The 25,630-nt window shown below is 39.0% G+C and overlaps 1 protein-coding gene across 6 annotated transcripts in view; it reads left to right on the top strand.

Annotated features, from left to right (window-relative positions):
- PTPRZ1 (protein tyrosine phosphatase receptor type Z1) overlaps positions 1-25,630 on the top strand; it is a 138,333-nt gene that overhangs the window by 23,985 nt on the left and 88,718 nt on the right. For all 6 annotated transcript variants that reach the window (XM_071552486.1, XM_071552487.1, XM_071552484.1 and 3 more), the window contains exon 2: positions 16,892-16,957. In XM_071552486.1, coding sequence (XP_071408587.1) covers positions 16,892-16,957 — 66 coding nt within the window. The remainder of the gene's footprint in view (positions 1-16,891; positions 16,958-25,630) is intronic.

The following is a 25,630-nucleotide window of genomic DNA, read 5'->3' on the forward strand; positions in this document are numbered from 1 at the left end:
CTGTAAAGGGGCATAAAAATTTAAAAGTTAGCTGAAGAATGGATACATCCCTGAAACAAAGGGGAAAAAATACTTCAGTTATTTACAATCTCTACTTGAACATGTAGAAGCATGAAAATGTCATAGTCATCTGGGCTCATTACCTGCCTACAGCCACTGGGAGCTGGCTGAATTCATACTGTGCTGCTTTAGGACTGGGAATTCAGCAGCATCAGTCCTCACTGTACCTCCACCATACCTTCCTGGGTGTAGCGGGACACCTGCCTGGATAGGAATGGCCAGCATACCTGAAAGGCAAGACAGAGGGGCTTGAGCAAACATGATAATTCAGAGTCATATGTCAGCCATCACTGGACATAAGAAGAATTCAAGTGTAGTCCTTCAGCTCATCTTACTTTTCCTCAGACAAAATGGTTCTGCTAGTACAGCTCACAGCCCTGGTAATAATAAAGATATGGAAACAATATTCCTCATTTACCAATATAAATCACACATGGCATCTTCATTGAGCTTTTTTCCCTGAATTTAAATGAAACTACAGTACAAACATTAGGAGGAGTAGTAATAGGCAACCTGTGTTCATTTGGCTATTCAGCAGAAATTAATTTGCAGAACTGAATAATACCTGTCTCAGCTTTGTCTGTTTCAGCTAGTGAAACTAAAAGACCTTTCTGCTCCATGTCTTAATTAATTTGCTGCAGGATATTCCCACAGTGTAGTGGTAGATTTGTGTTAGGGATGGCTTGCTTTTGATGATGATGAGGATTACAAGGTAAAAAATAATAATTACAATAATGTAAGGAACAGTTCAATGTCTCTAACTGAAGCATGTTTGTGGGGTTTTTTTGCAGTAACTATCTAGTGCTACTTGAACATTTTATACTACTGTTAGCTGAATAAATTTGCTGAATTGCTGAATGAAGCTGCATTTAGAGAGCATTATAACTACATTTCCTGGCCTTCCTTGAAAATGGCATGACCCAACAGCTTTCCAGTAGGAAAAGGCAGATCTTTCAATGCAGAGCTCTCAACACAGAAAAAACAGCTGGTGCTTGCCCCTAATAAAATTTAAGAGCTGTAAGTTCCCAGAATTATTTTTACAAGAGCTGCTGTGCTCTGTGCATATTCACTTGTGGAGATGTTTGGACATTAAAACTATAATGGGAAGCATGGTAACTGCTCAAGGCATAAGGGAGAAGATCACTGACAGATTATCACAGTGTAAGCAATAACATAATCTCATCCAGGTAGAGCAAAAACAGTTAAGTACTGTAATGGCTGGGATTTTTACTGAACGTTTAAGTTATCTTTCTCCACGGGAGCAGAAAGTAGCAGCAAGGATTTCCTTGCACGTTGCAACAAAAGATGAGAGCATAGGCAGAGGTGTACTGGTAAGGAATATCTCAGGTGTCTTTACAGGAGGCATAAGGATCCCTGGCCAGATCAGGCTATTCTCCTGGTTCTCCAGGTCAAAGACAGTTGGATAAAGCAAAATGTCTAGAAACTGTCTGAAGGAAAAAACAAAATTATAGCAGTAGTCACCTAAAGAAACCTTTGTAGACTAGTTGGATTTTGAGAATGGACTGTACAGTGAATAGTCACAGAATTGGGCCATTTGAAAAATACCATTGCCCGCAACATAAAGTGTACTCTGCAGCATTGGTTAGGCCAAAGTCTGCTCTATCCTATTCTCTTACAAAGGCAGTGAAATGCAGTGGTGTCTAAAACCAGCGTTTGATCTTTGAACAAGATGGATAATGCAACACAAAAGTAGGAGTCATGTAATCCCCAGATTTATAAGGTAGCTACAGCTGGTGGTTCTGAGATTTTTCCATTTATTAGGTAAATCAGTCATGTTTTGCTTCCCTGATGGAATTTCAGAGTCTTAGGAAGACATTGCTAAAATGGATCTAAGGACACATTTCCATGAATTGAAGCAAGGTAAGAGTCAGTCATATCACTTAGTCCAGCCAGCTTCTAAAAGTTAACTTTGTTGTTGCCCTAGATGCAAGTAGAATGTAATAGCAGTTGCTTTTCATCTAGGACAAGTAATGCCACTGTTTCAAACACTATGGATCATTCATGTATGGTATGCAAATAGCAGAAATGTTGAGTCATCCCTGAATTCAGTATTGTCTGACAGGCCAGTGCAGATGTTTCAGAACAGGCATGAAATCCCACAGTAGGTAGAAATTAAATACTCCCTAATCTTTCCTCATTACCTATGCCAGTTACTTTATAAATGTGTTTTGATAACTCCAAATATTCTTGATGTCTTTATAGCTATTTCAATCTTCATTAGGCTGTTATCCTGAACAGTTTCTTGCAGTGATAATTGCCTAGGCAGGTGTGAAAAAGTATATCCTTTCACTGATTTTCTTCCTTTCAGCTTTCTTGTTAATGCCCCCACGTGTTCTTGTTCTTGTTCTTCCAAAGAGAGGGGAACAAAAGTTCCCACTCTTTATCTTAGCAACATTAATTATTCTTTATGTTTGTTTTCTTTTCAAAATAAGCATTCTTAATGTTTTCTATTTCCCTTTATTTGGAACTTTTCCATGGACACTTTCATCAGTGTTCCCTTTCACCCATGTTATAGTGCCTTTTTTTTTTTTTCAAGAAGGCATGATCAGCACAAAATGCAGTTTTCCAGATAAAGCCACACTAAAGATTTGTGTTAAGGGGGAATAGTATTTTTTCCTCACTATTTCTCACACATTCCCAAATTTTTGCTTGGACTCCAGCTGTACACTGAATTAAGAACTTGATTTAGACAGGGATGCCCCAGTCTCTTCTATCAGCTGTTAAAGTTAATTGACAACCCAACAAAGTAAAAATGCCTTTTCTTTCAAATAGTTTTTACTGCCACATCTGTCAAAGCTAAACATCATTTGGTGGTGTTACAATTGCCTTGCTTGTTACAACTCTTCAAACTGCATTGAAACCAGAGTCTACCCAATCTAAGCAACTGAAACATCAGTGCATCACAACATTTTGCCATATTCTTTTGGATTTTTTAACCAACTCTTTCTGGAAAATTAGTAGACATTTTTAAGACTTTTGAAATGTGGCATTGCTATCTAAACTAGAAATATTTTTATTTTGGGAAACTTTTAAAATAACTTGTGCATTTTAATTGCTAAAGGTTGTTTTCAGTGTACTAACTAATTTGCCACCTTGAATGTCAATTTGAATTATGGTGCAATCATCAGTCTTTTACTCATCTATCGTTCACTGGGTGACCTGTCTGCTGTGCATGTTGTAACAAAGGCTTTGACTTGTTTATGTTCAAGTACTTTTCAGATTTTCACCTGTAGCTTTCTCTAAGCTTTGTCCTGTTGGGCCATTTGGCCATTTTACATGTGGACATTGAAGTCTTACTGGTTTGTTGTATTGTGCTGGTTATTTCATCTTGCTACCCCTTAGGAATTCAATTTGCTTTTCTTTGCTAGACTCTGGAACATAGCCACATATAAATATAAGTATAGTATAAATGTATGAATGTATATATTTATAAATACAAAACTCTCCAATATAGTTAGTCCTCTGATTACTGTCTGCTATTGGTTGTCAAACAGGCAGCGACAAAATAACAAAGAGGGCAATCAAAACAGACTTCAGGACGCTGGGATGATTGGTAGAGGGATAAGGAGCACAAGTAGCGAGCAATAATACTGATTCTTCTGGTAATGAGCAATAATACTGATAGGAATAGGCAGATGGATTTGATAAATGATTGGATCCAAAGTTGGTGTAATTGGAAAAATTTTGCCATTTTAAACCATGGAAATATCTACCCCATATCTGGTCTGTTGACACCTGATGGGATGCAACTTTATCAGAGGAGAAAAAGCCAGTTGGTGTAATCTTTTTGGACTTCAGTAAAGCTTTAGATACTGTGTCCTTCTGGACAGAGTGTTCAGCAGACAGCTGGATAAACACATCATTAGATGGGTGAGCAATTGGCTCACAGGTGGAGCACAGATGGTAATAGTGAATGGGGGAACATCAGAATGGTGACCTGTCACTGGTGGCATGGACTTGGATGACTTGGATGCAGGACTGGAAGGGAACAGTAAACAAGTTTGCAGGTGACACAAAACTTGGAGGAGCTGTTGACTCTCTCAAAGGCAGGGAGGCCCTGCAGAGAGACCTCGACAAATTAAGAGCGCTGGGCAATCTCCAACCAGATGAAGTTCAACAAGGGAAGGTGCTGGATTCTGCACCTTGGATGGGGTAACCCTGGATGTACACACAGACTGAGGAATAAGATGCTGGAAAGAAGTGCCATGAAAAGGAATGTGGGGGCCCTGGTTGATGGCAAGTTGGATATGAGTCAGCAGTGCCCTGGCAGCCATGAGGGCCAACCATGTCCTGGGGGGCGTCAGGCAAAGCATTGAGAGAAGGGATTGTCCTCTGTTCTGCAGTGGTATGGCCTCACCTCGAAAACTGAGTGCAGTTTTGGGCACCACAATAGGAGAAATGTATTAAGCTATTGGAGAGTGTCCAAAGGAAGGCAGTGAAGATGGTGAAGGGACTTGAGGGGAAGCCATATGAGGAGCAGCTAGGGTCATCCTGGAGAAGAGGAGACTGAGGGGAGACCTCACTGCAGTTACAACTTCCTCACGAGGGAAGAAGGAGGGGCAGGCCCTGATCTCTTCTCTGTGGTGACCAGTGACAGAACAGGAGGAAATGGCCTGAAGTTGTCTCAAGGGAGGTTTAGGTTGGATATTAGAAAGAGGTTCTTTACCCAGAGGGTGGTTGGGCACTGGAACAGGCTCCCCAAGGAAGTGGTCACAGCACCAAGCCTGACAGAGTTCAAGAAGTTCTTGGACAATACTTGCAGGCACATGGTGTGACTCAGGGGGTGATCCTGTGCAGGGCCATGAGTTAGACCAAATGATCCTTGTGGGTCCCTTCCAACTCAGCACCTTCTGTGATTCTGTGCTTTATATTATTAGGGCTCACACTTTGTTCTGGTATAGTCAACTGTATGTTTCTGTTCTCTGAACAGCTTTTTTCCCCCAAGGCAGTCTCCAGTGCCTTTAATTTTAAACCCTCCTTGCTCACTTAAGAAAGGGAATTTTAGTACTCTGTTCTTTTTTCTGTTTGGGCCTGCACCCTTAATTGGAAGCATTTAAAAGAAAACAAGCAGTGCAAGAGCTTCTTCTAAGTCTATATGGAAACTTTCAGGCTGTGCCCTATTCATAACTCTGCAATACTAGGTGTGATGTGTGTCAGGCTTCCTCCCTCTCACAATGGCAGAAGTGTCTAAATGGCCATAGGACAAAGGGCCCTAATTATGTACCCAGAGGGTATTCACAGAAGATACTCTGGATCCAACCTATTGAGGTTTTCCCCCATACTATAAAACCGTTATATAAATATTCATAAGAGAGAGGGAGGCAGGCAGACAAGCTCCTAATTAGTGCCTTTACCCAGGGTTTTATTGCTCTACACCTAGACTGAGGAGAGGATGTGCTTATCAAGGGCTTTGAGGAATTTTGGATCCTGAACTGGGAGTTTGGTGTTAAAAGCCCTTTATGGAAGTAATTCTTCATCACTGAAAAACCCAAACCTCTTAGTTCTGCTGGGAGTTAAGATCTGACTCAGCAAAGAGTTTAGGCAGGTGCATTCCCAATGTAGGAAGACTTTGTCAGTTCTAGTATAAATTCACAAGCCACTTTAGATACATTGAAACCTAAGTACATGATTCAAGCATGCTCATATCATTAACTCACGGTAAGTTTTTAGATAATGTTTTTCTGATTCTGATTGCTGTTAATTGATGGAACAATTCATTACTCTATTAAATGGCTATAAAAATAATTCAGTCTTGGTACATGAGTCATTGCAAGTAAATGGAAACAAATGTAATAGTTAGGTACATTGTAATTAATTTGTTCAGTGTTTAGTTTCTAGTACAAATTTGCCTATGAACCACAGTGAGATTCTCAAGCTCCCAGATTCTCATTTCAAAGATTTAATTTCTCACTATTAGAAAGTCACACTCAATTTGCAGTTGATTATTGAGTGTTCACAGCTGACTGTCACAATGTATGACCTTTCAGTTATATTGAACTAATCTGAGCCTAGGAGGATTCATGCAATAAGATTCTCAGTTCAAACTGTGTTATACATTCAGTGTAGGATTGCAAGTAACAAGAGGTCAGAACCTCCATTTTGTGGTTCAGTGAACAAATGAAGGCTTTTCATGGAGTGCCACCACCATCTGAGACCTGGGAAAAGGCTTTTTTTAGTGCCTTAGTGAAAGGTTGGATTAAATGGGGAAATAGTTATTGCAGTTAAGTGAAATTTTATGTTTACAGTGATTGATTAAACCATGTATCCATCATGTTATGGGGTTATTATTTCCACATTTTGAGTCAAACGTTGTTCAACTCAGTTTATGTCTGCTTACAGAATTCAACAGGGGTTAGAACTGAAAGAATATGAACTAACAAAACAATGTTTTTAGGTTGTTCTTTTCTGAATTTAGAAATCTGTATTTTGTCTGCTATTACTGTTAGGCAAAAACGTAGACAAAGTAAGCATTAGGAGGATGGGTAAGTGAGGTTTTTATGCCTATATGGTGGTTTTGTGTTCTGTCTGCCTTCACGTGGGCCTTATATATCTTCCTAGTCAGATTTACCTTCCCCCTCCAAGATGAAGACCATATTCATTAAAAACAAAGGAGCAAGATACATGATTATATAGATCATGCAGAATATTGGATCAAAAAGTCTCAGTCTCTATTTCCAAGTATTATTAGTATCTGAATTCCAAAATTGTCTGTGAAGTTTCAGTTTTGTGGGTAATTGGCACAGGACTAGAATGAGATTCCTATTTCCCTCATGCTACTCTCATAAACCTTGAGGCAGAATTTGACCTTAAAACTGTATCACATGGTAGATACGGTATAGATAAGCTACTGAAGAGAGCTAAAAATAAAGTCAAGAAAGACAATGTGAAGAAAATGGATTTTAAGTTATCATCATTTTCTTTGATATCCTTTTTTTATGAAATCTGCATAAGAGAAAAAAACAAGTGGTGATGCTGATGTATTTAGCTATCGTAATCATCTCAAAGAGCAATCAGTACAACATGCTTTCAGCAGTCTGTGAGGTAACAATATTGTTCTGTAGAATGATACACCATATTTGTGTATGTTGGTGTAGCAGAGGACCAGAGACTGAGCATTTGATCTCCAAAACAAGAGTAAAATGTGCTGGTCAGCAAGTATCTAGTGTGAGCCCTCAGTGCCTGGATTGTGTGCAAATACAGCTGTGGTGTCTCATTCTACTTATGTGGTGCAGCACTTGACAAAACATGGAGGAAAGACGAGACCATCCACTGGAACTTCAAACCATCCCCCTTTTTTGTTACTTTTTTTTATGTGACTTCTTTTCCCAAAGTAATAACAGGAAGTTAAAACAATGTAATTCAATCTATTCATACTCACAATTTTTTTAAATCAACTTCAAAATAGCTAGAGTGAAGTAATGAAATTATATCCCACCAAAAGTGGAGGTCTTACTAATTAAACTTGGGACTGTGTTTCTTTGATAGCTGTAAGATCTGTATGAGGATTATGGGAACCTCGGCTCCATCCAACAGCACCACACCCCCAGCAAACAGTCAGTCCCTCCCACTGCCACCACCTCTGAGCAAAGCTCAAAGATCTGCGAAAAACTCTAGCTGAGTTCACTAGACTTTTTTTTGTCCTGAACCTATGTGACACATAGTTCGTTTTCCAATAATTTCTATTTTTAGGTTATGCCATAAAGGTTAAATTCAGTGCATTCCAAATATCAACAGATATGGGTCAGCCTATTCAACAGTAAGTCTCCAAAGGCTTTTGTAATTTTATACAGCAGGAGTCAGACTGAAAAGCGACACAGGCAGAAGACAGATACCCAGGTCTAAAGTTACCCAAATACTGAAAATGCTGAGAAACAGTTGCCTGACTTCACAGATACCTCAGTTCTTCTCCTGAAAATCTACTGAATGATTGAAATTTTGCTTTAGAGTTTGCTGAGAATTTCTTAGCCTGGCTATCATGAAGCAGCCTGGAGCCTGTTTCATATCTTAAGACATGTTTCTAATTTAAAAAAGTTATGATCTTTCAGGCACCATTTATAAATTAAATATTGTCAGAACAGGTTTAAACACATGCTTTCAGCATTACCTCCATGTAAGATATTACTGACTGATTCTCCTTTTCACTACATCCTGCTGGCTTTAGAACTTCATGTGCATTAGGAGACAGAGGTGCTTCCTCCTGTTCCTGGGGAGATGTGTATCTATGGAGAAATTGCTCTACGAGAGCACTCAAAAGGCAAACATAATCCATCTGCAAAGACAGGATTGAAGGTACTGCCCTGTGCTCCTGGTGAAGGGAGGGAACCTGAGTGCAGTGGGAGAAAACATAAGTGTCCATTGTGACTGTAGTCAGAGAACCTTAGGGTAGAAGGTAGTACAGATTTTGGCTCCTCACCTCACTGTGTTGTGAAATAGAGTATCATGAAATAATTTTAAAGTAATTGCATTATTCTGATTATTTTCTCTGTGATCTCCCTTATGCCACTATCTTAATAATTCTGCTGTATTCTAGTAAAAAAGAAAATTATTTTAAAACCCCTTAAAACCAACAGAAACATAAATTGTGTTTGTTTTGACTGTGGTTTGTGTTTCTAATGTGCCAGTGTTTGCCACATTTTTCTCTGTTGTCTCTACCAATCATAAGACACTGTTTTCTTTTCCATGCAATGAGTTGCAAAAAGGAAATGACTAAAGTAAAATAGTAAACATGAGATTTAAAATGCGATGTAATCGTAAGAAATTGCAGTATGTGTATATATATATTTATATACCCCTTTTTGACGAATCCTTATAGGTGAACATTTATCCAGACATACTGATGCATACATAGAATTGTTAGGATTTGTCAAAAAAAGCCAGGTTCTATGCTGGTTTTTAGTTGTATTGTTTGCCTTATGATCACATATTTTGTATGAAACAGAGACAGATATTTTTATAAATGTGCAGTTGTTACTGTTTGTTCATGATGAGCCTTGGAACTTTTCAGTCTTGATGATGTGTGTGTCATTTCTTCAGTGGAGTAGATTGATGTTGTTATGGTTCTATAAAAGTTATATGGAATAATCTGTATATTTATTCGAATACTTATAAGAAAATCATCCAGGGCAACCTGTCTCTTCCCCTTTGTTATTGAAAAATAGTTTCACTGAGACATTACAAGTAAATACCTCCCTGAAGCAAAAGAATATATTGTTATCTAAAGAGCCACCTTTCAGGAAACTTGCTGTGACATGACTGGAGGAGTAATCATTTTTGAAGAATTTGCAATTCCAGCATCAAATAAATAGGAAAGGAAAATATTTAATAATTAAAGACTTCCTCCTTTAAAGAATGTATTTCTCTCAATACCCTCTCCACCACCACCTTCCTAGAATCCATTCTAAGGCTGTTCATTGGAGTCCACAAGATGATTTTAACTATTGAAGTATTTTGCAAAAGAGAAAGTTTCTAATAGCTTGACTTCACAGTCTCTACTGTGCTAAAAAAGCATTTATTTCAATAAATGCTTCTTTGAGATGACTTGCCTAAGGTCTACTCTCAAGAGTTTTAGATAGATATTACCAAAGTTGTAGAGCTTTACTGGTTTGTAGCTCTTGCTGCCATAAAAGTCTGTAAAAAAGACTCCGAGCCAAGTTTTGTGGGAGATAAGATAATGGGCAGGCACTTTAATGAGCAACTCCGCTCATCCAGTGTGCTGGTTTAAAGGCGAACCAGCAGGTGAAGTGAACTCACCACGAGAGAGGTTATAAGTCAGAGCTAAAATTTAATAATAATATTACAATAACAACACTGACACAAAAGGGAAATTGCTTTCAACTCACAAAACCCCAGCAGTATAACCCAGTGTCCTGGGGCACAAACCCAAGGGGGTTTGTTTGCCTTTGTGCTGAGACCCGCCTGGTTCCCCCCCAGTCCAGAGCAAAAGGAAATGAAAAACCTGTTGGTGCAGGCGATGGCTGTAGTCTGGTCGAGAGCAGCAGTCGTAGTCTGGGCGAGAGCGGTGATCTCCTCCTGTCAAGGTCCTGCTGCTCCTCTGGATCCGATGAGAAGTTCCCAAGGTCTTCTTACCCACCACTTATGTACCCTCAGGGAGCACTCAGTCCCTCCCCCTGGGCAGGGACTCACACAATGGGTGATTAACTCTGGGAGCCAGGGGGTGTTGAACTGTTGGTGGCCCATTAGCAGCTCCGCCCCCTCAGGCTGGGTGTGAAGGTGATAATGGCTCCCTGGGCAGCTGCTGCTAATGGCCCATTGTCCTTGGGGAATGAATAGAGGGGGTAGAATACACAGCTTTGATCACCCCCACACAGGGTTAGCTGGTCCCTCCTGCTGAACTAGGACATCCAGGAATACATAGACGCGCGTGCCTGCAAGCTCTAAGTTCTATAGCTTTTATAATATAATCTATCCAGTCACTACTGTCCACATGTCCAGTTCCACCTCTGTCCCCTCCCAGTTCCCACCCTTCTTGAATTGGGGCTGGGGTCGTTGGGTCCCTCTGTCTTCATCCATCTCCTCTTCTTCAGCACACAAAGGTTCTTTGGACGCTCTCCAGGGCTCCGGGTCACGCTGTTCCATGTTTATGTTCTCTCCGATATTCTTTAATCTAGTCCCTTGAGAATAAGACTAAATAGCTGGCAGATCTCAGCTGCCTGTTCTGGAGCAGGGGTAGAGATAGAAGGACTTTATACTATAAGCTGCTAAATATTAATTCACTAAAATCTACAGCATTACATTTACTGTGTTCCTAAAATCTACAAAATATGAAAATTGAAAAATCAAAAAAACCCCTTCGGCATCACTTTTAATAGTAACAGGCAGAGAGGCCTTGAAGAATCATAGTAAAGTTTTTTTAAAAAACTTTCCAAAAGGCAGTTAAACGTGAACTCAGGGATTTTGGATATAGGAGTTAAATTTGTTTTATTTTTCATTGCACTTGTATCACAATTTTTCTAGTTTGTTGGAAAGGAGATTGTGAACGCTCTTAGCCTTAGGTGCAAACTATAAGAAATAAAGCACATATTCTTCATTCCTATTATATTTATTACAGTAGTTGACACATTTTTTCTAGAAATCAGAATCGTTTGTCTGTGGAATACATACATATTGAAGAAGATCATACAAATAAAGTTATCTTTACAACTTATGTTTAAACAAAGTTCATTTGTGTTCATGTCTTTCCTACTTCTCTGGTAGTGCTATCAGAGAGGTAAATTAATTTTGAAACAAAATGCCTATAGTTTCACTGACTTGATTCAATTTTTGTTTGTTCATATCTGGTCTGGATTTACTTTTTATTTATATGACTCCATGAATTTACATGTGTTGCATTAAAAGACTATCTGGATATGGGAAAAGGAATCTGGGTAGCGTCAGTTACAGAAAAGAGTGTCTGAGGAATCACTGCTTAGTATTTCTATCATAAACACCAGCTTGCCTCAGTTCATACACTGGACAACAATGTAACATCTTTGGAGAAATTACAGTCCTCTTAAGTGCCTTCTGATTGTGGTTTTGAACACCTTTTTAGGTGCTTAAGCAGCAATCCAATCATCTAGTTTTACTGGATTATCTCATTCTATAGTTTCTTAAATTATTGATATATCTTTGTGTTTAGCCCAAGAGCTTCACAGGCATTTAATTTTACTCACCTGTGCCTGTTCGGAAATAACCACTAGTAAGTGCCACTCTCCCACCTAAAACCTGTCCTGTTAGCTTGGTTTCAGTGAGCAGACACTCGAATGCTACATCAGTGACTAGAGAAGCCTTAAAACTTGCTATAGCTAATGCTTCAATTAACAGGTGATGGCTGTGTAGGAAGCTGAAGTCTATCAGAACATTTGGATGCACATGATCTCAAGGGAAAGGGGACAGCTAACATTTCCTACTACTTTATCTGCAGTCAGAGTGAAGGTGGCAGTAGGTAACTTAAGCACATACTCCATAGTAGCCTTCCCAGTTTCGACTGCCTGCTTAGGAAGTACAGGGCCCTTCTAAACTTCAGGCATGTAAAATTTCAGAGGGGAAGAACCTAAGTTGGTCAAACCACAGCCCTTGTTAAATTTGAATATACAAATGCACTAGAAAATTGTGATTACATGTGATTTATAAATCTTAGCTGATGCTATAGGGATTATACTTGTAATTCATGCCCCTGTTCACTGTAAAGTTGTGACAGTTGAAGTAAGCAGAGTGCCTATTAACACTCTGGTGCTTAGTAATAAATAGTATTAAATTAAAACAATCAGTCTTTTTCTTTATTTGTTTTTTAAGATTTCAACACAATTTGTGTTCGTAAATACAATAACAACTGCCAAATTTCATGAAGGGAGAGTTTTGTCTTTAGTGCAGGAAAATCTCACTTGTCAATCTGTATTGAAATGAGCAGCCTACACTCAAGCATAATGAAAGGAACTGACTCTTTATATTCACCCGAACATGTACTGATGTCTGAAATAAGGCTACACAGAAGAAACTGTGGTGAAAAAAAAAGAAAAAAAGGATTTTAAATTTCCCGAAAGGTGTGAGAGTTCTCAGACACATCTGGACAAAAGATTTAGACTTTCAGGGAGGAAGAATATATGAAATTGTAGAGGCAGGTTATTAAAGCATTTTTGTGCCTTTAAGAATTTTACAGATGGCATTACAAAATTAAATAAATTCATAAGGGCAAAACCTTACTCAGGCACATGTAGATCGTTCTTTTAAAGGGATTTATAGATAGCTACTGCTGTTACCATACCATTTCAGTTTGTTCTGCAATTCCTAATTCTCCAGTGAGGAGGTGTGTACCTTAAACTACAAGTAAACCTGTCTCTGACAATAAAAACTGCCTAGGTAAGTGCATTAAAATACAGCAAATAATGTAATGAGAATTTCCTAGTATAATCCTCCCAATTTCATCAATGGACTTAGTGAGCCAAAAGTGGTGTCACTGTGTTTATGAGGTATTTGTGGATTTCTCCTTCACAGATTTTTAAATCATTTCCAAACCTGTGTAAGCTTTTGATATTCTTGGCTTCCCCTTTCTGCAGTCAGTAATACCAGTGTACGTAGCAGAGATCTCATGAGACGCAATCTGTTTAAAAGAAGAGTTTCTGTATTTCTCAAAGAAAAAATTGCCATATTTTTCAGTGACTGCTCACATCCTTGCTGTTGTCCTGAGAGTTCTATGCATTTTCTTGGCCTAAGAACCATGAGTTGAATCTTGCACATGTAAATTGGAATTCCCATTAGTTTTAATAGCAACACAGCCTTTATCTCCACGACTCTAATACATTGCCATTATTCACTTATTGCTTTAGAATCTATCCTCTTTGTTCCCAATTTAGATTTTGGGACAGGAGGAAAACATTGAGTGACACCCGACTTCCCAGGATCAAATCGTGTTTGTCATCTCAATGTGTAGTTGATAGTGCCAACCTGTACCTGTAGTGTACATGCAGATCATCAGTGCCCTGTTTGTAGATCTCACAAATGCTGACATAACATGTCCCATTTCCCATAAATAAGTCATTCTGATGTCAGAATCTCATACATGCCAGCTCCACTGCAGGCACAATTCAGGTTCAGGCTGAGCAGAGGTAAAACCATAAGGAAGTTGTCCTTTTTCCTCTTGAGCTGGTATGTCTTGACGCTGCTGGGGCACAGAGAACATAAAGGACAAAACAGAATTCGTAGGTTTAAGGTCCAATTTCCAGTTTTCTGACTCATTTTTCTGGCACAGTATCAAATCAAGAGGATCTCCCTCACAGACAATTCTTTCTATTAATCATTAAAGCAATGAATTTTTCACCTTTAGATATGCATAAATACAGACTGAGAATCAAAGTGTTTCATCCACAGCGGTAAATCAATCAAAAGCAACTTGACCAAGGTCAGTAAGTGCAAAGAGAATATCAGACTCATGTCAGAAGAAAGAAAACCTAGTTATTTTTACTTTTTAAATGGGAAAAAGTATCTTCAAGATCTTATGACTCCTAGCATTGTGCTTTGACCAGAGATCATCTTCTGTCTTTGTGACTGACCATGCGACAAGAGTCAGTCACAAATCAGTCAGTCCTGCTACCCATCATGAGCAGAGGAGGGTTTGTCACCATTATTCTTGACTTCGTGGGCCTCATTTGCTGGGGTGCACAGTGTTTGGAGAGAATATAAAAGGAAACAAATCTCACAGCCTCAGACAGAAAAGTTTGGCTTAGAAGGGAGTACAAAAAGGGGGAAGAAAAGCGTTTAATGGTATCTTGCATAACTTTTTAACAGGCATAGAAAGGTAACTGTAAAACTGTTTAAAACATGGTACTGAAACCCAGCTGCCCCATCCTATAAATAGATCAGTAATCTATGGAAATAGGTTCAACAGCTTCCTGGAAGCAAGAGAACCTATTAAGAATTTTTTGCTTCATAGAGCATCACCTCATCCAATAAAATTCAAACTATTTTGGCCACTGGCTGAAGATGTCAGTCAGTGTCACAGGAGTCATGCAGACTCTCAAGCTGATCCAGCTTAATCAGTATCATAGAGTTACATATAAAACTACAAATTTTACATCAATTTTGCCCTTTTTTTTTAAGATGTTCTTACTGTTACCATATTCACTTAAATTATATGCAAGGAATTTGAATACCTTATTTAAACAGAAGTACTTGCTGTCATATAACATCAGCAAAATTTGTTAATTTGTCAATTTTTTAACTTAAATTAAAAAGTGAAATAAAATAATTTTCTTCCAGCTGATGTGAACAGTTAGCTGGTTAACACTGACAGTTTACAGAGTTATATAATGAAGGTTGTATTTTCCAGGGCAGTTCACACAAGCAGCTCAAGGGAACAATTGTTGCATGAGTTCGTCCTCACACAGAACTTTCCTCTGCTACCTCTACTGCCAGCTTTGTGCTGGGTATGAATATTCAGTCAGTTTCCAGAAAAGATTTGGTTTGCTTCGCCAGTTTTGCCACATATTTATAGTGTAAAGAGACAAGATCAAAACCACTGACCGATTCTTGCTGTGAGTGGACCGTAGCCACACAGCTGGTGAACAACAGAGGAAAGAAGGTGTGTGAACTCCTGACACCTCCTGGAATTTTTCTTAGGATTTACTGGGTCTATGAGTGTGTAATGCACCAAAAGAGTGAACCTTGCCCTTTTTTTTCTTGTTCATTGAAGCTATCACTCTGTCCATCAGAACTCCTTGGGGAATTTTAAAAGTGGTGGGAAGCTCTCACGCCCAACCCCTGCTTAGTTTGCATGTGAATGCTCAACTGATTGTGGGAATTAACAATTAGGAGTACAATAGATAAAGAAGGAAACGAGACATCAACACCTGTGAATCACAACTTACACAGCTTTCTTTTCCATAATTAATTGAAGAAGCAGGCATAATGCGCATTGACTTGGAAAGTGTTCCAAAGACAATGTTGGTGCATGTAAATCCCTTTTCAGTGCCAGTGCTTAAGGATGAAGTTTGATCTTGGTCATGAATGAATGCTGTGGATTGTTGCAAGTGGTATCTTTTTTGGTGGGGAGGGAGAATGAGAAGGGAAAAGCATTTAAGGGCAATTACATGGAGGAGGCCGAGATCTGATGAAGTTAATAAAACATTCGGACTTCAGATAGGTAGCAGAAAGTCATGGTAAGACACACAAACGTGTAACCCTGAAAATAGCAATTATGATTTAATGACCTATAATCAGTACTACATACTTTTCTGCTTTAAAGAGAAACGAATGTTATGAAACTGTTTCATTAAATTATTTATTGCAGAATGTGAGCAGAACTCTGCTGCTTTCTCAAGGAAGCAATCCATATGTGAACTCAACATGCTCATATGCAAATATTTCTTAAATAGGTTGTATTGTACTTCTCTAGAACAGCAATGAAGCTACTTAACATTGTGACTCTTGAAATTACAGTCTCAAAAAACCTATATCTGCCATTTACATATATTAATAACTATTAGGGGGCATAGTTGTCTATTTGCCAATATCACTGGATATATACCTGGCCATTGCTAGAATCATCCTGTCATAAAAAGAGTAATGATGAAGGTTATTCAGTAGTCCAAGTAAGTCAATGAGTAGTTACATAGTTATATATTTTTCTTTAGAAAAACATAACATTATTTAAAAGTATCTAGTATCTAAGCATCTCTCTCCAGAAAGTTTATGGCGGTAAAAGTAATTTCACATACTTGACCTATAATACTGCCGGTGATAGCACACAATGAAATGATATTTTAGAGTATTTTTTTCATTATCTTTAAATGGTATCGGTAGTACAAAGAGAAAATATGTACAGTGATGACCACAGTGAAGCAAAAGTTTAACTTTTATTGACTTCCTTATTATCTAGAATAGTTTCTTCCAGAGGACATCACAAAAGATGGTTTCTTCATGGGGGAGTTGTATTAATTGAAAAATGGAAAGAATGGTTATGATGAGATAGGGAGAGAGAGAGGAAGGGAGGGAGGGAGGGAGGGAGGGAGGAAAGGAGAGAGGGAGGAAAGGAGAGAGGGAGGAGAGGAGAGAGAGAGGTAGGAAGCAAGGAGGGAAGGGCAGATGGATGGACTAAAAAGCACTTCTTTTTACTTTGTATCCTTAATATGCTACAATGTTGATGGTATTTGTATTCTATTTAACTGGTACTTACTATTTGAGGTCCAAGACAAGGACAAAGTAAATTAGTCATCACGAAGAAAAACAGTGCTTATCTTCTTGGAGAGGGGCATGTCATGAACACTTCAAGTTCCAGTTAGACTTCTGGTTTTAATATTACAAATTCATTACTTTGCAGATTTGGTCTACGGATACTATAGACAGCAGCGGAAATTGATTGAAGAGATTGATTGGTCATATACAGGTGAGCAAATCCGTCTATTTAAGAACTTACTTAACTTTGATATTTTCATGTTCACTGTTATAGCTTTAAAAGCCTTATATATCTGTATGCCACTTACCATTTGCCTAAACAATTGCTGAAGGTAAAATGTAGGAATTGAAATCTAAAAAAAATGCAGGAACTTTACAATAGGAGAATATTGTCATGTCTTACATCTATTGCTTTTGTAAAGAGAAAGTTCTTATCCCTAAATCCTTAACCTGAGACCTGACTTACCTGATGAAGACTGGGCCAATACAATGTTAGGTGGTCATTTATCATCTGAGTATTACTGTTCTAGCAAGTCTGAAAAGCAGACAGAAAGGGTGATACATTGCACAGCACATTATGTAGGAAAGAACCTATCCATATACTGTGTATGAATTTTTGCACTTAGCTTCTGTGCACTTGAACATCCTTTTCAGGTCCCACCCTGACTCCTAAAAACCCAGTCACTTTTGCTCTCTCATTTGTGTAAGTAAGAAAGACATACCCTGAAATTCTTCATGACCATTGCCTCATCAAAGAAGGACTATGAAAAATTCACGATGACTCTCTTAATTTCTTATGTATAAGTCAGGCACTTTCTGTAATACTGAAAAGGTAATTTTTTCCTAAGTGATAGGTATCTTTTGCCCAACGTGAAGGAAGTGACTTCTTGAGGATGTGCATAGAGTCTTACATTTTAAATTATTTAAGTTACTGTTTCAAAACTACCAGTCTATGAAAAATAAGGACTGTCAAATTTCAGTTCTTTCATAAATTTGATTCAAAATATATTCCTATAGTTAAAGAAAATTATATTATTCTTTTTATTTCTCTCACTCTCTCATTTTCAAGACAGTTTTTATCTTCCAGTGTAAAACATACCTAACAAGTTTTAAGCCTAGAGAGAACTGAAACAGGCTAGTCATAAACCCTTCAACGAAAACTCACACAGATTGGCCAGCAAAATTCAAGCATAATTTAAATCAATACAGTATTTCATGTTCAAAATCGATCCATTTCTTAATATTGCAGTTTGAGGACTGCAGGGATAAACATCCAGGATTCCAGGTGACAGAGGGCAATCTTTAAAGAATAGCAAAAGTGGATATCGGAAGATAGAGCACCCATACTCTGTGCAGCTGCGGCAGTAGCTGCAGATCACCCTCGATGGATCACAGACACAAAATCATCTGGATTGGAAAAGACATCTGAGATCATCAAATCCAACCTTTGACCTAACACCACCTTGTCAACTAGACCATGGCCCTAATTGCAGTGTCCGGTCTCTTCTTAAACACCTCCAGGGACGGTGACTCTGCCACCTCCCTGGGCAGCCCATTCCAGTGTCCAGGCACTCTCTCTGTGAAGAACTTCTTCCTAATGTCTGACTTACACCTCCCCTGGTGCAGCTTAAGACTGTGTCCTCTTGTCCTACTGCTGGTTGCCTGAGTGAAGAGACTGATACCCTCCTGGTAGAACCTCCTTTCATGTAGTTGTAGAGAGTGCTGAGGTCTCACCTGAGTCTCCTCTTCTCCAGGCTGAACAACCCCAGCTGTTTCAGCTGCTTCAAAAAGGACTTGCGCTCCAGTCCCATCACCAGCCTTGTTAACCTTTCAATAAGCTCCAACCTGTCAACATCCTTCCTAAACCGAGGGGCTCAGAATGGGACATAGTGCTTGAGATGCAGCCTCACCGTGCCGAGTACAGGGGAAGAATCACTTCGCTGGTCCTGGTGGCCCCACTATTGCTGAAACAGGCCAGGATGCCATTGGCCTTCTTGGCCACCTGGGCATACTGCTGGCTCTTGTTCAACTTCCTGTCAATCAGAAACCCCAGGTCCCTTTCTGGCTGGATATTTTCTATGGAAAAATAGCACAGACTCGCAAGCCAGAGAATCCAGACCTGTTGTTTCTTTCCCTTAACATGTGAAATCCCTATGTATCATCGTCTCAATTCATGTCCTTTGCCTTAGTGACTCCACTGTTGGCAAAGCCTTTTTCCTCATCCAGACTTACATAGGAGCACTGTGAGCCCTGCCTAGCCTTCTGCTGCTCCTGCAACCTCCTGCCCAAGATGCATCCTGTCTCTGCTCTTGCTGCTTCACAAGGGTCCTTGTGCCCCCAACTTTCATAACAGAGCTGACTCCTTGCATGGTCAAAAAAAAGGATTTTTCAAAGCTTTTGCAGAAGACTGCATGTACATCAGGTACTCAGGAGTCTAGGTCTAGCAACTGTATTGTGAGCTGTGTGGTGTGCTTTCCTGAAATACCAGGTAATTGGTTCATGGCATTCATCATACAAAATTCAGCTTTCATTTATAAAAAGAGTGTCTTCCTTAATGTGAAGAAAAATTGCAGATTTAACACTGTGTTTTGGCAGCACAGAAGACTAGAGACTGAAGCATATTGGTTTTGATCTCATTCATTTATAATAATTTATTTATTTTATTCCTGTGACAAACAATGCCAGATACTGTATGTATGACTACTGTAGATAGCTCAGACTGAGGATTTTGTGGCATAGACCAACATGCACATTTCTAAATGGATGAACTATGCTTTGTCAGTACATCTTTTCCTCATACACCAGTTATATTCTTCTGTCTTATAATCTGCTCACTGAAAGACCTGAAAAATTAGACTTGATGTGCCAGTGAAGTGTTACAAGCAGGCCTGGGGATCCTGCAACCATAGAGTTTAATCTGCCGTGGTAAATTAACCTGAGTTGGAGCAGATGTTATTCTCTATATCAAATAAGAAATTTTGGATACATTCGCCACAGAGGGTCAGGTCAATACACTCTTTTACTGGGATAGTGCTGTGAGATGAAAGTAAAATGGAACTAGAGAATCTTACCTGTTAAAATCATCCAATATCTGAAGGTGCAGTTTCATAATAAATCAATTTCACATACTGGAAATTAGTGTGAGTCATCATCAGATTTTTACTTTTGAGTATATGCATAATGAAGTCATAAATGTTACTGGAAACATTTTGTAGTACTTCTAATGGCTCTATTTTAAGCCATGGACAGAGCCTGCATTTGCAAGCATGTATTTGCATAAATAAATACAGTGCTAAAGAGCTGGAAGGCGCTTGTTACAGGTGCATCCAATTTTTTCTGGAATAAGTGGATCCTAAAGCTAGTCTAGTTATAAAAAATACTTAACATTTCATTATATTTTTCATTTAAAAATCATAGAAATAAAATAAAATTCTATCAGTAGTATGGTATATGGTAAAAGTGAATCCAACCATTTTGTTGTAGAAAAATCAAGTGTACTGTGAAAGTTCGATTTTCTTAAATCAGTTACATAATAATTGATGAGCAAAGATAATTTAGACAGTATTTAACTGCACTACTAAGTTTAGTCATTCACATATTACTTCAAAGCTAAAGCAAGTAATATGAGTTTCAGTTATTTTCTGTCATGGAGTTGAATGATTAATTTTTATTGATGCTTTGTTTATCTGCATTTTTGACAGAAGGAGTGATACAATGTTATTTTCTATTTTGTTTTCTTCTGTTTTTTTTCATGTGGCTTGTTGATGGTAGTGCATGAAAAGTCCAAGTCTGGAAATTCACATGTAAAACTGGCAAGTGATACCCCAAAGAAGATTTTTTTTCCCAGTGAAATTTCTTTCTGTTCAGTTTTACTCTTGGATTTTTGTTCTCATTCACAACAAACAAGTTATGTGGTTTAGGGGAAAAAAACACAGCTGAAATTTGTTAAAAACAAGAGGTTCTAAACAGTCTTCCAGGAATTACAAAAGCTGATGGTGTTAAGCATTTTAAAAAGTTGAATGTACTATGTAAATGAATAGAATAGTCAGATCAATGTTCCTTGTCTTAGCATTTAAGAGCGTTATGTCCAACCTCTGCTGCCATTTATTACATTATATGCCGTTACACAATTGCCTGATAAATATTGACAATTCTGATCTTGAGGAAAGGGTGATTTTAGTATAAACTGTTTGGTCTCTGAGTATTTGAGATTAGCTCATTTGGTTGAAATTTGAAGCTAATAATGCCAAGGTTACAAGTTCAATCCTCTGTATGGGTCATTCACTTAAGAGTTGAACTTGATGATCCTTGTGGGTCCCTTCCAACTCAGAATATTCTGTGATTCTGATTTTTGTTGTTTGCAAGCAGAATGTGAATCATATTTCCTTTTTCTCTGGGGAGAAACACCATGAATCACAGAATCACAGTACAATTTAGGTTTAGAGGGGCCCTTGGAGATCATGTGGTTCCAGCTCAAAGTGTAGTGAACTTCAAAGCTGAAGGAGGTTGCTCAGCCCTTGTGTAGCAGAGTATTGAAAATCTCCAAAGAAGGAGTTGCTGCAGTGTGGGCAGTGTGTTCCACTGTTATTTCGAAGTCATTTTTTTATCTACCCAACTGCGATATGTCTTACTGCAAGTTGTGGCCATTGCCTCTTGCCCTCTCCTTGTGCACTGCTCTGTAGATGCCTTTACAGAGCAGTAGACTTCAGCTAAGAACCTCCTCTCAACTTCAGCTTCAGCTTCAGCTAACCCAGGCACCTCAGCCTCTCCTTGTACATGATGTACTCCAGCCCCCAGATCATCACAGTGTGCCTTAGTTTGTAAATAAATATCTCATACTGGGTTGGGAAGGAAATCAAACCTGATTGTCACCTCACTGGTGACAGTAACTTCCCCTGTTCTGCTAGCTTCACTTTTGCTAAGGTGGCCCAGTACAGTGTGTGTCTTCCTGGCTGCAAAGGCACACTGCTGACTCACACACAACTCATTTTCCATCAGAGCTATTAATTATGACATTCCCAGATAATTTTTAATATCTGGTGTGTCTTAGTAGTAATGTACACTGATGATACACTTCTGGCACTTGCATCGATACTTCCTTCAGTAACGATGGCTAAATGTAATGATTTCTTTGGTTTTCTCCCCTGTTGGACATTGAACTAGTTCTGTTAGACTGAAATTGCTACCTTTTTGTGTCCGATTCAACACCCTTCTGAAGATAGTCCCCTAATTTATCATTCCTCATTACTATTGCTACAGAGCCAAAACCTCAGTTATCATTTGAAACTCAGTTTGCCATCCTGAGTCCTGGAAATTATCAGAGATTGCTTCAAATTTTCAAAGTACATATCATGCAAGATACGTAGTTTGGCTCAAAAATTAAAATTAAAACTGCCTTGTTTTCAGTGGTAGCAAGAAAACGTAATTCTCTTTCTTGCCCAAACAAGATCTAATGTTTTAATTTCAAATGTTGTGTAATGTTTTAATAGTGTGGAGATTGTATTTCAAAGTTACTGCTCGTAAAGTTTTAAATTGTGTTGTTGCTTATATCCATAATAATGTATGGGTGTAATTTGCTTTTCACTCAGCCTAAAAAGTGAACAAGGTTCTGCACTATCTCAGCTGAGGCTCAAGAGAATAACTTTAACATCAGTAGCTAACTGTGCTTGTTCTGTTAAGCATCTGTTACTTCAGCTACCCCCAGTTCAATCCAGGTAAACTGGAAAAATTGAGACTTTCCCCTCAACCTCACTTTGTCTCCTTGTTCAGCAGCCATCTGCTGGGAGCATGGACAAGGTCGGGCATGCAGGTGCTGCTCCCTGCCCTGCAGCTGCTGTGAGGGTGAAGCTGTGCTGAGGAGTGTTTGTGAGCGTGGGCATGGCACACACTCCCTGTGAGACAGCTCCAGGAGCAGGGCAAAGGGAGTCAGGAAGTAAAGGCAGGGGTCTGAGTCTTAGCCATCACTGCCCAGGATGCATTATGATGGATGAGCCATTTTGTGAGCCGAATCCTGACAGCTAGGCTGTGTGGGAGGCACCAGCAGGAGCCTGCTGGAGGTGGGATCCAGGAGCTGCCTTCTGAACTGACTGCTTTATTGGACAGTTCTACCAGACCAGACTTAAGTGTCTCCAAAAAAGCCCTGGCCAAAAGCTGATGAAACATCCTTCCTTCTCCAGCTCAATAAAACTGTGTTCTGGGGAGATGATGCATAGCAAATTAAGTTCAGGTTTTTTCTTTACTAAGTAACTGCCATGGCAGTATCAGCATAACTTCGTGAGATCTGGTCTTTTTATCAACTCAAGTGAAATAAATCACTTTGTGTTTTATATTCACCAGGTATAATCATGTCTGATGTGCTGTGTCACTTGTGCGTAATAAAAAAACCCCTGTACTCATGGGCTCTCTGTTCCTTCTGTAAAAGGTACAGCATAAGAAATGGCAATAATGTACATTCTTTTATTAACTCATAAAATAACTCTGCAGAGGGTCTTCTTGTTTAGTAGAACTTGTGCTTCAGAGATTGTTGTACCTTTTCTTGCATGATAGCTCATTACATGTATTTACATACCCCAGATCACGCAGTCACTCATGGTTCCAGTGTTTGCCACTAAACTCATGGGCTAATTAAAAAGCCAATTATTACATTATTATTGTTTCTTGGAAGGCTGATGATTCAGCAGCAGAAATTATATTGTTATGCATCTGTTTACATCAGAGAGACAAGGTGTCCTCAAGCAAGAAGCTACATGCTGGCATTTCTGGCCGTAGAGAAATTCCTTTTAATGTGTGTCAGTGTACTGAATCAAAAACACAAAGCAGGTTATTCAATACAAATAAGATATCTATTCAATGTATTTGTGGATTTGGAATTCACATACAGTGATACGGTTCAGGAGAGTTTGTTTCAAACAAGCTTTCTTTTCAATGAGGAAAACTGATCTTTGAGCAGTAGAAAGGAGTTAGCAGCAAAGTGAAATTTGTTTAATTTTTATTCAGTCAATATTTGCAGGATAAGCTGACTGAAAAACTGTTTCAGAGGGTTTGGAGGAGGGAGATAAGAGAACTGGACCTCAAATTCGTGGAATTTTCAAAGTTGGGTGCTTATAGGACAGGTGTGAAGAACCAGATGTTGATATTCATAATCACTGCTGAATTAGAGCATTTTTCTTTCAATTAATATTTAAGCAATTTGTTTGTCAAAGTTTTCTGGTAAGTAACTCAGATAAGACCTGTTCCTTCCACTGTTTCACTCCTTTAATGCTATAAATAAAGGAAACTGCTGGGTCATTTTCAGTAAGTGTACAGGATCTCTTTCTAAGCATAATCTAGATTATTCAAATGCAGGAGGGTTGGTTTCTGAAATGCAGAAGTCAAAGTGTGAGGTATTTGCATAGTATGGCACTGCTGTTATGATAAGGTGTGTCCAGGGGTCAGAAAGATGTAGAAAGCATAAAATAAATGCATTTGGAAATTAAAAGCTTTTTTAGGAGTGCCGTCTTTGGGACTACACCAAAGTAAAATGAAAAAAGCAGCTTGTGAATATCTCACAGTAGACTGCAGCCTCTGGTTAAGCCTCGTTGCCCTTCAAAACAATCGTAAAAATGTCCTCATGTACATAGCACTGAATGATTTCTCGTTTACAAGTGCATTCAATCTGTGCTGCAGTAGGGAGGTTATGCTCTTGAGAACTACTGGTTACCAAATGCACAGATGATTACTTTGAGATTATCATCACCTCCGTATCAAGATGATTTATGGATTTTTGAGATTTAGAGCACAACAAATTATCACATTCCTTTTGTTTACAGAAGGCCTTGTTTAATCACCAGCTACATTCTGTTTGTTTAGGACTTTCTTACCAGCATTTTTACTCAAAGGCTATTCTACTGTATTTATAACAGCTTTGGGGGTTTTTCCTAATGAATTAAAACCCTACTCATTTCATTATGCACAGTTTGATAATACCTAATAACTAATACTCTGCAATGTACTCACAAATTTTAAGCCATTTCTCACCTTGCTATATCTCATTAATTCAACAGAAATCAAACCCTTCTAGACAGATTTTCCGTGTCATGTCTTTAGCCCAGTAAGCATTAAAGCATTCTTCCAAACGGCAGTGTTAGACAAGTCTGTGAGAGGAGGAGAATGAAGGGTACAAGGAAGGATGCTGAGGAGGAGAGGACAGTAGAGTGTGGTCTCTCTTGCTGGCAGCATAAAGCTCTCGTACAGGCTCAGGTGCCCTGAGCACTGAACAGGCTTCCCAGGGAAGTGGGCACAGCACCAAGCCAGGTTGAGTTCAGGGAGCATTTGGATAACACTCTCAGGCACATAGTGTGATTCTTGAGGTGTCCTACAAAGGGCCAGGAGTTTGACTCAGTGATCGTGATGGGTCCCTTCCAACTCAGCACATTCCATGACTGTGAAGCCATAGCCTCCACAGGCTCAGTGAGCACTGTGAGCTTGGCATTTTGCAACTGCGCTAGATTTATCAGTTGAACTGTTCCCTCCATTATTCAATTGCCAGAATCAGAGAATTTCTGTTCTGAGCATCTCTTTCAGCTGTGAAAAGTGCACAAAGTCCTTTTTGTGCGAAGCAAGGTGTTATGGGTTTAGCTAGGCCCGGATTTAGGCTTTGATTTTTAGAGCAGGTCTTGGATTATCAGCTGACTCGAGCTGGGCCAGGCAGCTGACCCTGACTCCTACTGGTCCATGGTATTCCATACCATATTCTGACCACCTCAGTATAAATACAGTGTAGGGAGGTCTCAGTTCCCATCATGGCCGAGGTAGAGGCAGGACATGTAGCTGCTGTCCTGCTGAGCTGGGTCTCGCTGCTGCCCCATTGCTACTTCACATTTTGTTTTAGTTTAGCAAACTAAAC

Source organism: Pithys albifrons, chromosome 3, assembly GCF_047495875.1.
Source record: "Pithys albifrons albifrons isolate INPA30051 chromosome 3, PitAlb_v1, whole genome shotgun sequence".
NCBI classification, from domain to species: domain Eukaryota; kingdom Metazoa; phylum Chordata; class Aves; order Passeriformes; family Thamnophilidae; genus Pithys; species Pithys albifrons.